We start from the raw sequence: 17,603 nt of genomic DNA, 5'->3' as shown, positions 1-17,603 counted from the left end.
TAGACATAGCTATATTTAAATCGGATTTACCTGTATGCCTCAATAGGAAAATCTTTGACCAGTGTATGTTACCTGTACTCAATTATGGAGCGGAAACACTAACACTTACAAAAAAGGTAGTGAACAAGATTCGCATAACTCTGAGGCCTATGGAGTGCCATATGTTGGGTATCTCCCTGAGGGACCGAATCCCAAACGAAGAAATACGTCATAGAACAAAAACAACAGACGCTGCCGAAAGAATCGCGTTGCTAAAGTGGAAATGGACACGACACATCGGCGTCTGCAGATTATCAGACAACCAATGAACAAAACGTATTATCGAGTGGAAGCCACGACAAGAGTCACTACGGAGCAGGGGACGTCCACCAACCAGATGGACCTATGATCTGAAGAGTGCTATAAGTAACTAGATGCAAACCGCACAAGGCAGAGACAGATGAAAACAGGTGAGATAGAGCTATGTCCAGCAGTGGACGCGTACAGGTTGATAATGATGATGATATTCTATACTCTAATTTCTACTCCTATTTTATGTTGTAAATACAAATCCATTATACCACAAATACAGACAATCAACTTCTTACCTTCGACGGAACACTCTTCTTCCGTAAGTTGGACCCATCCGCATTATCAGGATCCATCGAGTCGGCAGTTATAGACCTTGATCATTTGGATCAACTGTAATTGACAATATTGTTGTACACTTAAACTCAAATTACTCGTTTATTGTAAGAGACACAAAATAAATTATATGAGGTAATCCATATTTTGATAAAGTTTTTAGAATTTTTTTCTGCAAAGTTGAAGGAAAAAGATTTCATTTGAGACTTACTAAATTAGATTTGACGCGTTATTTATTTAAATTATATATGAAGCTTGATTTATTTTACAGGAACAGTTGCATTACGTTACTAGTATAAAGCAGAAGAAATATTTCATTATTTTATATGCTTTATATTATTGATAAATAAATGAATTATGAATTTTTAAAGTAGGAAATGCTATCTCTGCACAAAATGGTCCTAGAAAAACTTGTTAAATACAGTTCCTGGCCATATTATTATGACCACCTATGAATTATTATAAAAATCAACTATTCCACAAGTAGGATTTTGTATAAAAAATATTTTTAGATTTAATATTGTTATGTAATGTTAATGTTATACATTACCTGTAATATATTTAATAATAAACAGCGATAAAATATTTGAAAATATTACATATTTATATATTTTTTAATATTTTGTGAATTCCTGACCTTAATCACATAGAAAATATTTGGGAGCTTTTAAAACCAGAAATTTCCAGTGAAAAGGTCACAAACAAAATTATTTTGATTGAAGAACTAATATATCATTGGAACCACAATGACAAATTAAAGCAAATTGAATTTAACTGCTTTCAAAGTATGCCAAGAGGGGTACTAGCGGTAATCAAAGTTAAAGGGGCTCAACAAAATATTAAAAAATATATAAATATGGGATATTTTCAAATGTCTTATTGCTATATATAATATGTTTAATAATAAACGGCAATAAAACATTTGAAACTATGAGCCCCCTTTAACTTTCATTACCGCTAGTACCCGTCTTGGCATACTTTGAATGCAGTTAAATTCACTTTGTTTCAATTTGTCATTGTGGATCCAATAATTATTAGTTCTTCAAACAAAACAAGTTTGTTGGTGACCTTTTCATTGGAAATTCTCATTTTAAAAGCTCCCAAATATTTTCTATGAGATTAAGGTCAGTAATTCAATAAAATATGAAAAAATATATAAATTTGTAATATTTTCAAATATTTTATTGATGTTAATTATTAAATATATTATAGTTAATATATAGCATTAACATTACATAACAAAATAAAATTTCAAAAATAATTTTTAAACAAAATATACTTAGTAGATTAGTTGATTTTTATAAAAATTCATAGGTGGTCATAATAATATGGAGGTGAAAAATTCTCACAAAAACGAATATCGAAGCGGCATTACAAAATTTTTATCCCCCGCTACCTTATTAAAAAACAAATAATAAACAAATTAATATTAATAATAATTAATATACAGTGAGCACGTAAAGGTTGCAATAAATTATTTTTTTTCGTTAATGGGTGATATTGGAGATAAATTCTAAAACAGGTCGATTTTTATTTTTAAATTATGATTTCTTTACATATACATATATCATAATAGTGACGCTATCCATCTGGTCGTGATGACGTAATCTATATTTTTTTAAATGAGGATAGGGGTCGTGCGATAGCTCATTTGAAAGGTTAATCTATTCTCTATTCAGTATTATTATAAATATTAACATAATTATGCATAAAGGGTCTCCAAAAAATTTATCTTGAATTAAATTAATTGGGACAAAAAGAAGAATGTATGTAATTCACTCATTTATTTAGATGGACTTACCCAAGTTTTTTTAGGTATTTTGACCCGTAGAACACGAATTTTTTGGGTAACAGTTGGTCCGGATGTCGATAAGATTGTTATAAACAAAAAACTTACAAAATTTCTAAAAAAATTATTTTTTGCACAACAAAACATTTTTTTGTATTTTTTGTTTTTTCGTAGGATGCATAGTTTTCGAGATAAACGCGGTTGACCTTTCAAAATAGCAATTCTGCTTGCAGCATTTGAAAGTTCAAGTCAAATTATACCGATTTTGATTATTTGCATTGTTAAAAAATAATTATTGTCAAACAAAGCAATAAATACATAGTGCTTGAGGGATGTTTACAATACATCTCTCATTTAAAATCGAACGAGTAGGTACAAGTGCAAGTGCCTGCAAACAAGCAATTTCTACGTAGCATGCGTTAAAACGCATGCATTGTGCACTGGTCAAAACGCTCAAACACTATTTGTTTATAGCTTTGTTTAAAAATAAAACAAATAATTTTTGACAATGCAAATAATCAAAGCAGGTATAATTTGACTTTTACTTTCAAATGCTGTAAGCAGAATTGGTATTTTATTTTTTAATCAAAAGTTACTCGGGTTAAAAAATTGCAATTTATCGATTTTTTGAAAGTTCTACCGCGTTTATCTCGAAAACTATGCATCCTACGAAAAAACTTGTAAGGACATTTTTTGCTTAGAACGGCCCAAGAAATACAAATAAGTTTTGCGCAAAATCGCTTTTTTGTAATTTTGCAAGTTTTTGTTTATAACAATCTTATCGACATGCGGAGCAAATATTACCCAAAAACCGTATTTTTGCAATTGAAAAATAGTAACGTTTAATAAATAAACTAAATATCTCATAAACTGCTCAATATTTTCCAAACTTTTTTTTGCTTTATACTGTAGGCTATTGATTATATTCAAAATAAGATAGCTAAAAGGAACTACAACGTTAACGGGGTTTTATTATTTCATATGGTCAATGGACATCTATATATGAAAAAACCGCGGAGTGCTACCATTTAAAGGGGTGCGTTTTTGAGAAATGGGTGAATTAGTCCCTGGGCACAGGTTACATTAGGGTGAGTTCTATGAACTTTTGGTACAAACATATCTACATAAAAATTGTTCCTGGTTACATTTCCTATCTAAATATCACTTCTTAAAGTCAATTATACTTTTTTTTTACAAAAATATATTCAAAAGAAAAAGCACAAAGAAACCCAAAAGAAAGAAATTTTGTTTTTTGTCCCATAACTGTTGTCCACGAGGATATAAGTATAGACATTGCTTTATAGAAAAAAAATCTACATATTCCTTCTTTAAAATGTTGTTTAGTAGAGGTAATTAGGATTTATAGTTTTCGAAATATGATTTTTCAAAGTTCGCCACTCACAGCAATTTTGGGCAATTTTCCTTCTTATCTCGCAAATATTGTTCTGTAACTTTTTTCTACGTTAATTTAGGTATATGCAATGGTACACGTAATAGGCATAGAAATCAATTACCTTTAAAATGGTCTACTGTATAACGTTGTACGACTTTTTTTTTAAAGATATTATGGTTTTTCAATATTTTATACTTTTAACAATTTTTTATAATATAATATAAAAATAAAATAATATTATTATAATATAATATATTATATAATATTAAGTATATTATATATAGTATATATAATATAATATAATATTATATTATATATTATACATATATTCTTCTTCTTCTTCTACGGCACTACAGCCCAAATTGAGCCTTGGCCTCCTTTATTTTTTGCCTCCACCCTTGCCTGTCTGTGGCTGCTCTTCTCCATACACGGACTCCTAAAAGGGCTTGTGCGTCGCTGTTTACTGTGTCTTCCCAGCGCTTTCGTGGCTTCCCAACCGGTCTCTTTCCTTGCATTCTAGCATTCAGTGCTCGTTTTGGTAGCCTATCCTCTCCCATTCTTATCACATGTCCGGCCCATTGCAATCTTTGTAATCTAATGAAGTCTGACAGGGGCGTTTCCTTATAAAGTTGATAAAGCTCGTTGTTGTATCGACTTCTGAAGATTCCGTTTTCCCTCACAGGTCCTAGTATTCTCCTAAGTACTTTCCTTTCGAATGTGTCGAGTTTGTTTTTGGATGTTTCTTTCAGCACCCAGACTTCACTGCCATAGCATGTTATTGGTCGAATTAAGGTTTTATAGATTCTCATCTTTGTATTTCGGTGGACACTTTTTGACCGAAATATATGGGAGAGGGCAAAATAAGCTCTGTTTGCCTGCGTTATTCTCTTCCTTATTTCTCCATCTTCTGATCCGTCGGCATATATTTCTACTCCCAGGTATGTAAACTTTTCAACCGTTTCAATGTCATCTTCATGTATAATGTTTTCTGGGACTATATTTCTTCTCGTCTGAGTCATTATTTTTGTTTTTTCTGTGTTAATTTCCAGACCTAGCATTTTTGTTTGTGTTTTTAACTCTGCATATGTTTCCTGTGCTCCTGTTGATGTTCTACTCATAATATTAATATCATCAGCATAAGCGGCCAGTTGAACCGTTCGGTTGATCAGTAGATTTCCTCGTCCAGTTTGCATTTGCCTAACCGCATACTCCAGTGCCAGGTTAAACAATGTTGGGGCCAGCCCATCTCCCTGTTTTAGTCCCTGCGAAATGTTAAAAAAGTCTGTCCGGTGGTTTTGTATTCGTACACATGCCTGAGTTTCATCCATTGTGGCTTTAATGAGTCTTATTAACTTGTGTGGTATTGCCAATTCAGCCAATATATAGTATAGTTTGTTCCTTTTGACTGAGTCGTATGCCTGTTTGAAGTCTACAAACACGTTGTGAACATCAATATCGTGTTCCCATGCTTTGCTCAAGATCTGTTTTACTGTGAATATTTGATCCAGTGTCGATCTTCCCCGTCGGAAGCCCGCCTGATACTCTCCAATAATATTTTCTGCTAGTGGTTGGAGCCGCTGGTTTATAATATACGTGAGGACTTTATATGCTGTACATAGTAGAGAGAGATTATACATATATTATATAATACTAATATAAAAAAAAATATTTTTTACATTTTTTACGATTATTTTTGAAATTTCTCATTATAACTTTTTTTCTTGTACATGAATATACCATATATTGCTCAATAAAGAGGGCTTACTTTCTGTTCTTTAAAATGGTGTATCATCTATATTTAAATAATAGAAACCGAGTGATTCTTCGCTATTTATTTATCTGTATTATTTAAAATTATTTCTTTTTCAAAAATTACATAAACATTAGTCTTAGAAAACATCACTTTAGTTAAAATTATTTAAACGCTGACATTTAAAAAATTTTCAACAAGTCCATCTCTTCGTTAGCATTAGATTCAATATCTTCCTCTGACACCTCAGTTATCTTACAGTTCCCACAATTAGTACCCATGCACATGCACCCTTTGCAGAATATTGAACAACTAATTCATATTTTTCTACAACCGCAGTTTTTTGTACATCCTTTGGTACATTTACATGCTATTTTTTCAAGCGAAGCTTGTGCTGCATGAGCTTTGACAGTAAATATTGGAATTAATCCATATTTTGAAGTTTGCCCGGCCGAGTCAAGTGGATCCAAAGTATTACCTATGTATAAAAAATAAGATTCAATCATAAAACACAATCACATAAAAAAGTTATAATGAAAAATTTAAAAAATAATCCTAAATGTAAAAATCGTTGCAAGTACTTATTACATTTTGAAAAAGCATATCTTATTCAAAAATAATCCTAGAATTTTTTATAATACACCATTTTAAAGTAAACAGAATAAGCTTTCTTTTTTATTATATAATATATACCTAAATCTAGAAAAAAAAAGTTATCATGGGATATTTAAAAAACAATCGTAAAAAATATAAAAACTCATTAAAAGTATAAAATCTTGAAAAAGATAACCTTTTTAAAAGAAGTCGTACAACATTATACAGTAGAGCATTTTAAAGGTAATTGACTTCTATTCCTCTTACATGTACCATTGCATATGCCTAAAGTTACGTAGAAAAAAGCTACAGAACAATATTTGCGAAATATCAAGGAAAATTGCCCAAAATTGCTGTGAGTGGCGAACTTTGAAAAATCATATTTCGAAAACTGTAAATCCTAATGACCTATACCAAACATCATTTTAAATAGAAAATATGTAAGTTTATTTTCTGTGAAGCAATGTCTATACCTATATCCCCGTGGACAAAAGTTATGGGACAAATAACAAAATTTCTTTCTTTTTGGGTTTCTTTGTGCTTTTTCTTTTGAATATATTTTTGTAAAAAAAGTATCTTTGACTTTAAAAAGTTATATTTAGATAGGAAATTTAACCAGGAACAATATTTATGTAGACGTGTTTGTACCAAAAGTGCATAAAACTCACCCTAATGTAACCTGTGCCCAGGGACTAATTCAACCATTTCTCAAAAACACAACCCTTTAAATGGTAGCACTCCGCGGTTTTTTCATATATAGGGATTCATTGACCATATGAAATAATAAAACCCCGTTAACGTTGTAGTTCCTTTCTATAGTACATAATCAATAGCCTACTGGTAACATAGCGCAATTTTGCTTGCAAAATAAAATATTAATAATGCGTATCTATAATGCAAATAATAATTTTTCAATAAAGTTTTTCAATCTTCATTTAATAAATAATTTAAATAAAATAAGGTTCAAAATTTTTTTCTTAATTATTATATGAAAGCTTTTTCTTTCAACTTTGCAGAAAAAATCGTATAAACTTGAATTATCGCAGCAGATAAAAAGTAAATTGTGTATAAAAATTACTTATTTTTCATTATCTAAAGCAGGGGTCACCAATTATGTTCCCTAAGGGTCCGTTTCGAAAACTTATGATACTTCCGGGGTCCGGACTTAATGCTACCTGTGTCCGGTTGTTCTAATTCGCTTTCTTTGCGGATTTTTGTTAAAAAATATCATCCCCATAATAATAACAAATCAGAAGGGTACCGGGTAAAATTTTTGGACAAATTGTTTACCACTTTTTTAACAAATTCAAAACATCACGTTCTTTGCCCCCGAAAATATGTTTTTAGCATTTTTTGGCCATCTTAAACAAAAAAGATCATTTTTCTCAAAAGTTCATAAATTTCGAGTTTTAAGCGATTTAAAATCTGAAAAATGCGAAAATAAGCATTTTCGAAGCTTGAAAACTCATATTTAAATTATTATTTTTTAGGTTTTCAAGTGCCTAACTGAAGTTTAAACATTCAATTTCAAGATTCTGATGAGTCGCTGGGGCGTATTTCAGTTTAGACCGTTGTTTTTAATTGTTAATTATGCGCGTACTCTCGACATTTAGTTCGCCGCGGCAGCGCGTCGCACTATATGGTGCGTATCGCACTATATGATTGGCGTATTTAATTAGCACATGGGCAATAATTAATTGAATAAATAAATATATTATTTAAAAAAAACTACGTTAATAATATATTATAAAATTTTAATAAATGTCAAGTATTTGTTGGGAATTTTTCGCATAAGGGGGCATCCATAAACTACGTCGTAAAAAATTTGGACTTTTTAATACCCTCCCCCCCTCCGTCGTAATTCGTCGTTTAGAGACGACCCCCCCCCCCATGTCGACGTCGTCATTGCAACTCACGACCCCCCTTCATTGATTTAAAAAAAATCAATATTATTTCTGGTTTTTTTTTTTTAAATCAAATATGAGGGGGTACGCGTACAATCTTGGTCCAATGGTATTTAAATGCATTCATTATTTTCGAATCCTGAGATAACTAATAAATATATTTGAAAAATTTAAACGTAGAATAAAATATTACATTATTACCGAGAGCTAAAAGTCCCTTAGAATAAACAAAAGGTTTCTTTTGAATGAAATATTGGAAATGAAAAATCAGACTAAATTTTCTTTTAAACCCCTGTAACTTATTAACATAAACATTATAGATGTTTTCAGGAACTTTTGGCCCTCGGCAATAATGTAGTCTTTCAATCTGCGTTTAAATTTTTCAAAAATCGTCTAAAACGTGTTTTGTTTTGTTGAAAAATGAACATATGCACTCGCAAATAACTCGAAAAGTAGTGACTTCAGTCAGTTTATCCAGTTCCGGACTTATTTTAAACGTACATTTTTTCACCCCCAAAGAGGGGTGATACTCACCCCCAAGGCAAAAGCACACATCTGCACAATATCACCTTTTTTCTTAGACATGTTAGCTATGCGTATGCCAAATTTCATGTCAATTCAACTAGTTCTTTAAAATTTAACAGCAAAAACCGTGAAAAAACGTACTATGTAATTGGAAAAAATCGATTTTCATTTTGTAACTTCAAAGGGCTGTAACTTTTTTTATGTGCACACTTGTACAAAGGTATCAAACTATTTTTGGCACCAGAATATGTGATGTAATTTATGACCGACCTCTTTGCTACACCCTGTATAATTTTGATATTAATATTATATTTAAGATTAAGTTTACAAATTTTAATAATAGGTATAACAAACAATATTAAGGCGTATCAGTCAATAAATTATCAATTAAATATTAAATGAGAAAACAATATACCAGGTTATATTATTACCATTTTAACAAAATTAATGATATTTTAGAATTATAGATTATATTTTCTGAACGTTTGTTAAGTGAAAAATAAACAGATGAACATTTGATAAATATTTTAATAGATTTAAAACTTGACTACTTGTAGTTAAATTTTCATTTTAAAGAATCATACTAATTAGTTAGATAATAATTGTGTATAAAAGACTCGGCGAAAAAACGAATTATTTTTATTTATCCAGAGTAACTAATATTTCTAAAATATTTTTTTACTGTGATTTGTTATTCTTAACATTAATCATAAATTTAAAAGGTACTTACTGTAACAAAAAAGTTTGTAAACGCAGCCTTCCTTTTTGTCGCTGATTCCAATAATTTTTTTATTTCCAAATCGGTATTATTATGTAGGTCATTAATATCTGCGTACTTTTTTTTCAATTCACTCCACAACTCATTAGCCTTATTTTGACAAAAAACACCACTTTTATCGGGGTATGCTTTCTTAACTGCATCATATGAATCTTGATATTTATTTTGTTTTGATTTCGATGCCATTTTATTTCTATTCGTTCTTCAGAATTGTTGTTTCACACACATATGCAGCACATAAATGAACTAACATTGACAAATATTAAATTGAATTTAATATTTTTTGCTTCCAGCCGTTGTTCTGTATATAGAAGCGATTGTTTAAACCCAAAGAACAATGTCTTATTGTTTTGCTGTCCTGTACAAAAGTGCTACCTAATATTATTTTAACGCTGTGACTGATAATAAAAACGAAATGAAAAGTATGCGATAAAAGTATCTATAATATAATTATTGTTTTTAATTTTAACAAAGGTATATTTATTCGTAAACGTTTTGTTCTATTTTCAATTTCATATCAAAAACTATACGTTTTTATATGAATATCTGATACTTTAATGCTGGTAGAAGCTAGTAAAAAATTATTTTTATAGACACAATAGCGACAAATTTAAATATAGCTACCAATATATTAAACGACGTCGAATGGTCACTCATACCCCCCTCCCCCCTGTCGTATTCCGTCGTAATAAGCAAGCCCCCCCTCCCTCTTCTCAACGACATAGTTTATGGATGCCCCCTAAGTGCGTATAATATGTATACATGCGACAGAGACGCATCATACAGTGCCATGCCCGACGATTAACAATTAAAAAACAAAGGTCTATATTGAAATAACCACCGATTACTCGCTAGAATCTTGAAATTACATATCTGTATAAGTTTCAATTTAGGCACGTGTCAACCGGAACACTAATAATTTACACATTAGTTTTCAAGCCTCGAAAATACGTATGCGTATTTTCGCATTTTCACATTTTAATCTGCTTATAACTCGAAAACTATCAACTTTTGAGAAAAATTACGAAAGACCTTTTTTGTTTAAAATCACCCAAAAACCTAAAAATACATTTTGTATGGTTGTACATACTTATGTAAAAAAATGTACAACCTGTCTGAAGTCTGGAATGAGTTTAGTGCAACTGATTTTCATTAAGGAGTTGAGATTCATCTATTAGCTGAGATCTGTACCGATTTTTAATAAAGTTCATTCTTGAAAAAGCGGCTTCGCACATATAAGTAAACAAGTGTATAAACATAGTAGTACACAACTTCATCTCCAAATATTTTCAAAACTGCAAAACACTATATTCTAAATTTAATCGCGGTCTACACAAAACTAGCTTACGGCTTAGAAACGGAAATATTTGAATGGTGAATAGAGGTTACTGATGTGGTTCTAGATATACAGTAGAAATCCGTAAATCCGAACCCCGCTAATCCGAACCTTCGGCAAATCCGAACCAACGGAAAGTGGAAAAAATAAAAAAATTCGAAAAAAATGGAGCTTTTTCAAATTGTAAATCTAGCCACAACTCCTTCCACGATTTTCTAATTAAAGTCTCAAGGCAGTTCTGCCAAGCCTCAATCAATAGATGACATCTTTTACGGTGATTTTTTTCAATATGTCATTTGTGGAACTTTCCTCACTTTCTAATACAGTCCGTAACAAATTTCTATAATGCAGTTTTTTAAACTGCAGAACACCTTGGTCCCTGGGTTGCAATAATGGGGTCACATTTTCTCGTAGGAAACCAGCTTTAATTTCATCACATATAAGTCCCTTGACTCCGGCGTGTGATGTAGCATTGTCTAAGAAAAGAAGGGGTCTGTTGGGAAGACCCACTTCCTTAATGGATTTCGAAACGGATAGAACAAATTGTTTTTCAAACCATTCCTTAAAAAGTGCACTATTCATCCATGCTTTTCTTTGGGCCCTATAATAAACAGGTAAAGCGTTCATGTTAACGTATTTCTAAGCTCGTGGTTTTTTAGATTTTCCAATGATCGTTACAGGTATTTCGTTGTTGCTGCAGCATTACAACAGGCCGTAAGAGTCAAACCTTGCATATTCATTTAAAGCCAGGTGCACAAGCTTCTTCTTTTGAGGCAAGACTTTCGATAGGCAGTGATTTGAAACTTAGTGGGAGAGGGAGAGAGTGAGACAGGTGCAACTACTCAAAATCAATGAAAACGAAATCTTTGAATTATTTGTTAGGTTAACTTTCGGATAATCCGAACTTTTCGGAATCCGAACAGGCTGTCCCCCCAATTAGTTCGGATTTGCGGGGTTCTACTGTACTACATTTATTGCCTCAACATTTTTTATAACCGAGTTACAGGGTGTTTTATCGATCTTGTCCATTTCTTTCTGGACTCATAACTTTAGAACCACCCTGTATATTTTTTTGATATTTGGTACACATGTCTCATCTAGAACCCAAATCATCCAACTACTAATCACAATAAAAATTCAGGCCCGGTCTAAAAAAAAACTTATAAATTGATGCTAAAATTTCATAGTTCTTAAAAATTGCAATATATTTAATTTCAAAATTAATGACATGCCATACATTTTTTGCGCAAAAATTAAGGCGAACTTTTAAACTTAATTTTTTGTGCTCTTTTCAAATGTGCAGACGAATTTTGAAAGATTCAATATACAGTGTGTTGTTCACCATTACTTTATGTTTTATTGTTAATCCGGCCCTGGATTTTTCTTGTAATTAGTAAATGGGTCGTTCTAATGTAGTAAATAAGTATTGATTACAGTGGAACCCCGATAAGTCGGCCCCCGATAACCCGGAAGTCCGGCTAACCCTGACCAATTTTCGTCAGACAAACATTTCAACAATAAAAATGTATACAGTGCGTCCATAAAGTAACGCATACATTCGTTATTTCGCAAACCGGCGACTTTAAGGAAAAATACCGAAAGAGGTCGATTTTTATTTTTAAATTACGATTTTTTGTCATAAATGGGATACTAGTGACGCCATCCATCTGGACGTGATGACGTAATCGATGATTTTTTTAAATGAGAATAGGGGTCATGTGATAGCTCATTTGAAAGAGTATTCAATTCTCTATCCAATAATATAAACATTAACATAATTATTTATACAGGGTGTTCAAAAAACATTTTTTAAATTAAAATAAGTGAGACAAAAAGAAGAATATATTATGTAATTTATTTAATTCAAAATACATTTTACTACTGTCAGTAAACAGAAAAAAATTTATTTGACAAATAAACATTGATTTTCGCTTAAACGAAATATTCAAACTGCCAAGAGACCAGTGGGTGGCAGCTTTAACATTGAATTTAAGCGAAAAACATAGTTTATTTGTCAAATAAACATTTTTTTTCTTTTCCCAAACATTTGACAACAGTAAAACGTATTTTGAATTTAATAAATTACATACATTCTTCTTTTTGTCTCAATTATTTTAATTAAAAAAATGTTTTTTTGGACATTTTCTATAAATAATTATGTTAATCTTTATATTATTGAAAAGAGAATTGAATACCCTTTCAAATGAGCTATCACATGACCCCTATTCTCATTTAAAAAAATCATCGATTACATCATCACGCCCATGTGAATGACGTCACTAGTATGATATACATGCCAAAAAATCGGAATTTAAAAATAAAAATCGACCTGTTTCGGAATTTTTTCTTAATGTCGCCGGTTTACGAAATAATGAATTTATGCGTTACTTTATGGACGCACTGTATAATATAATATTTGAGAGATAATGGGTATTTGTGTAATTTGAACTATACGATAGTAAAAATGGCACACGGCGGCAGAGCGACGTTCAAATTCTCGGATTATCGGAAACAACAAGCACCTGTATTCCTTTATTTATTTCAAAGACATTATTTATTTTAGAGACTTAAGACTTTATTTATTTCATTTAGCATTGTTTAAAAAACACTAAAAGACTATTTAAAAAATTATTTTTTTAACAATGGTCTTGGTTTTCACTGTTCTTAAATAACATAACATCGTTTCGATTGTGACTGTATTGTGTGTAGTACAGTCTTGTATTGTTCGCTTCCGTTTGCTCAGGTTTGTGTTTGCGTGTTTTTAGTACATAATTTAGATGTGTAGGTAGTAGGTACTGTGCATATATATATATATATATATATATATATATATATATATATATATATATATATATATATTTATGTTATTTAAACTATTATAACGGAGGTTATCTATAAGTATACCTTATTTTATTAATTTTTACCATATTCTCCGGCTAACCCAGATTTCGATAACCCTGATCGGCCGCGGTCCCGAATAATCCGAGTTATCGAGGTTCCACTGTATATCGATATATTGCATATCGATATCTTCATTCGATATATCATAATATGATACGATATAAATACCTATCGATGTATAATTTGTTTTTGCCATCCCTAGGAATAATCACTTCAGCCAAGATTAGGATTTTAAATTAGGAATTTATAATCCCTAGGGCCTAGGGATTGTAACGCTTTTAAATAAATGAATATGAGATATACTTAAGCGACAATTATTTGTCAACTCCAAATTTCATGAAAATTTGGATTTACGATCTACTTATCCTCCACTTTAAAATTGAATTGTGGCGCTGGTTGCTTTTACTTGAGGGGTGACAGTTACCCCTTCTGAGGGCGAAAAAGCAAACGTTCAAGATAAGTCCGGAAATGGACAAATTGAATAATTCTAAGAAAATTTTTTGTTCTATAGAGTTTTTTAACTAAGTTAAAACTTTCCGAGTTATTTGCGATTGAAAATGTTTATTTTTCGACAAAAAAAAACGTTTCAGGCAGTTTTTCGCAAATAACTTAAAAGGTAAGTATTTTATCGAAGAAAATATTTTAAGCAATATTGTAGCTCATAAAAAAACGAAAAAGATTGTGTATTCGTGAAGTCTATAGACCCATGCAAAACCAAAGTTGTAGCTCATGAAAAATACGTTCTTATTCGTCAAATTGCAAATCGAATATTTCAACGTGAAATTTCCAAAAGATGAAGCACTTTTCGAGAAAAGCCCATTTAAAGCTTTTTAAAGTGTTTAAAGTGTTTTTTAAAAAAGTTTCTAGCATCAAAACTAAGCGAGTTATGCTCAAAATAAATTTGGTTTTTTTTGGTAAAAATAAATCGTGAAAGTCTCCCCCTATTTAGCACTCCAAATAAAATTATATCGTTACCGCTTTACAAACAGTTTACTTTACTTATGTATATTTTATAAGATCTGTAAGTTTCACCAGATTAAAATGCTTATTTTTCAAAGGGTTATAGTTGAAAGGGGTTGAACGAGTCACTAATTGTCTTGAGTGTGTGGCGTATGGTGTACGCAAACTTTGAACAGCCATATCTCAACCCATTTTTGTCTTGTAGAAAAACAAATTGGCATAATATAGTAAACCCTACTTTTTCATTGTTTGAGATTTTTCGTATTTCTAATACTTTTTAAGTTATTTTGAAGAAAGGTAATTTTTTCCAAAATTTTAGAAAACTTTTTTTTTACTATACAACCAAATTTTATAAAAATAAGCACTTCGAACGTGTCAAACTTACAAATCGTATAAACAATACACATATAAAGTAAATGGTAAAGAGGTAACGATTAATTTTATTTAGGGTGCTAAATAGAGGGAGATTTTCACGATTTTTTTTAACAACAAAAAAGGGTCCAACTTTATTTTTACCGTAACTCGCTAGTTTTGATGCTAGAAACTTTTATAAAAAATAAAAATAAAACTTTTTTAAATACTTTAAAAATATTTTCATTTTAAAAACTGTTTCCCGAAAATTGCTTCATTTGTTGGTTATTTCACATTGAAATATTCGATTTGGAATTTGACGAATGAGAACGTATATTCCATGAGCTACAACGCTGCGTTTACTAGGTTTCTAGACCTCATGCATACACAGTTTTTTTTCTCGATACAATATAGTAAAACCTCGATATAACGGACTAATTGGGGGGATGGGGTGTCCGTTAAAACCGAAAGTCCGTTATATAAAAATAAGTAAAATTTAATAAAAAATTTTGGTCTTGGTAAAAGGTATATTATTTTAATGTACTTAATGTACTTTTATTTTTAATGTACTTAAAATAATATACCTTTTACCAAGACCAAAATTTTTTATTAAATTTTACTTGTAATTAATGGTATACAGCCAGCTACAGGAAATTCTTCCTAGTGGATTTATATAAAAATAGGTTTAAAATAAATCAAGTTTTTTTGAAAATATGTGCACTTAAAGATATAAATAAAAAGACAAAACACAAACAAAATTGTATTTAATTGCCTCACTCGTGAAGTAACGTTGCTGTTTGATATCAACGGGCTGACTGTCGGTAATCCCGCTTTGAAAAAGGAATCAACTTTTGTTTGCGCTTGTGAAGTTTGCTGTTTTTTTAATAATCAACTCTCTAAAATTATGCTGCTCTCTTGTATCCCCTGCGGTATCTTCATCATGCAATACAACCATTACTTCATCGAAAAACTTTCAGCATTATATTCCTTTGGTTGCCACAATTACTATCTGATCCATGAGTTGAATAAGCGATGTTGTATTTTTCGGCCAAAAAACAAAGCTAAATTTACCATCTTCTGAACGTAAAATATTTTCAGAGTGAAGAGCAGGAGAGTTGTCTAAAATCAATAAACATTAACATTTCACCTTTTTCGGCGGTATTTCCAGTTTCTTCTCTTGAAATTCTCTCAATGCAGGTACACATTCTTAAAAAAATTAATTTATGATTGTGTCCTTGCCGATTTTCTTCCAGAATTCGATTTTTTATATCTTTTTGCATTCAATTTTTTTTACATTTGAAGGGATTTTTCGTCCGTTATATCCGAAGTCCGTTAAATGGAGGTCCGTTCTATCGAGGTTTTACTGTACTACTTTTTGAGTTAATATATAATACTCGATATAATACTTACTTTTTGAGTTATTTGCGAAAAACCGCCTGAAAACGTGTCTCTTTTTTTGTCGAAAAATAAACGCACTCGCAAATAACTCGGAAAGTATTAATTTAGTTAAAAAAATTATAGAACAAAGGTTACTTAGAATTAGTCAATTTATCAAGGACCCGGCAAAAACCTTATGGGAAATGGCTCTCTGTCAAATGCTCTGAAACTTTGGGTTTTGGTAGTCCTTGATGTGTAGAACAAAAGACACAATGGGCCCCTAGCTCCAAAAAATCATGGTTTTAAGATATAAGCCTCTGAGGTTATACAGCGAGGAGAACGTTTGAGTTGGAATACATTCATTTTCTCGAGAATTAGACCGGTCTCTTTAGACTCAAAAATAGGAGTGAGGCTACAATAATTACCATCAAGCTGAAAATTGGCAGGATTGTTCAAAATACCCTCATAAATGAAATCTAAAAAGTCCTCATAAATCCGACCCCTGCTAAAAAATTGACCCGGGGTCAAAGGTCACCAAATATGGTTTTTAGCGATTTTCAGCGAAACGGTAAGTTTTATCGTAAAATTAGCTCTAACGAAAAATGTAGATTAGATAATTATCTATAAAAAATATCTTAATAGTTTTTTTCCTAAGAGGCACTGTTTTTGAGATACAACGATTCAAAGAGTTAAAAGACTTCTAATCGTCATAATATATGTATTAGTACACCAGGTGTATACATCACTGAAGCTGTAATACAAGTAAACATAATAGTCTACGGTCAACTTAACTTATATTACACATAATAATATAAGATTATAAATATGATAATGTTTCTACTATACAGCTTGCGGTCTACCGAGGGATGCAATGTATAAGCTGTATTATATTACAGTGCCAACAAAAAAATCTTTACAAAGTGAATGTAAGGCGAAAATAATAAGAATTATTTGAATTTTAAGGCTTAATCCCAACAAAAATACACAACAAAATACAACAAATGACAAAGTATTAACTTTTAATAATTCTTTTTATTTATGCGCCTTAGTTCAATTTGCAAAGATGGGTTTTGTCGGAATAAACACGTTCGTCAGCTAATCTAATCACCCTAATTATTCTCTTCTCAGAAGGGTTTGAACATAATAATGAACGACAACTTTCTAGGCAAAATGTTTATTGCTAAGTACTAATAAATACTTATGCAAATTACACCGTAATTTTCCTGGGTGGCGAAATCCTTCAGGTAGATGACACCCTCGAGGTATTAATTAGTCTTGAGTACTACTCCGGAGTGAAAATACGTGTTAAACCTATATTTTT

The 17,603-nt window shown here is 31.0% G+C and overlaps 1 protein-coding gene across 4 annotated transcripts in view; it reads right to left on the bottom strand.

Annotated features, from left to right (window-relative positions):
* LOC126884080 (uncharacterized) overlaps positions 1-17,603 on the bottom strand; it is a 112,979-nt gene that overhangs the window by 25,900 nt on the left and 69,476 nt on the right. For 3 of the 4 annotated variants that reach the window (XM_050649861.1, XM_050649864.1, XM_050649863.1), the window contains exon 2: positions 588-681. The exons of the other annotated variant lie outside the window; for it this stretch is intronic. In XM_050649861.1, the coding sequence (XP_050505818.1) occupies positions 588-644 (57 nt within the window). In that variant the 5' untranslated portion in view covers positions 645-681. The remainder of the gene's footprint in view (positions 1-587; positions 682-17,603) is intronic. 4 annotated transcript variants of the gene reach the window in all.

The sequence above is a fragment of the Diabrotica virgifera genome, chromosome 4, assembly GCF_917563875.1.
Source record: "Diabrotica virgifera virgifera chromosome 4, PGI_DIABVI_V3a".
Lineage (NCBI taxonomy): Eukaryota > Metazoa > Arthropoda > Insecta > Coleoptera > Chrysomelidae > Diabrotica > Diabrotica virgifera.
The sequence above is the reverse complement of the archived record's forward strand: the minus strand, read 5'-3'. Positions and strand labels throughout refer to the sequence as shown.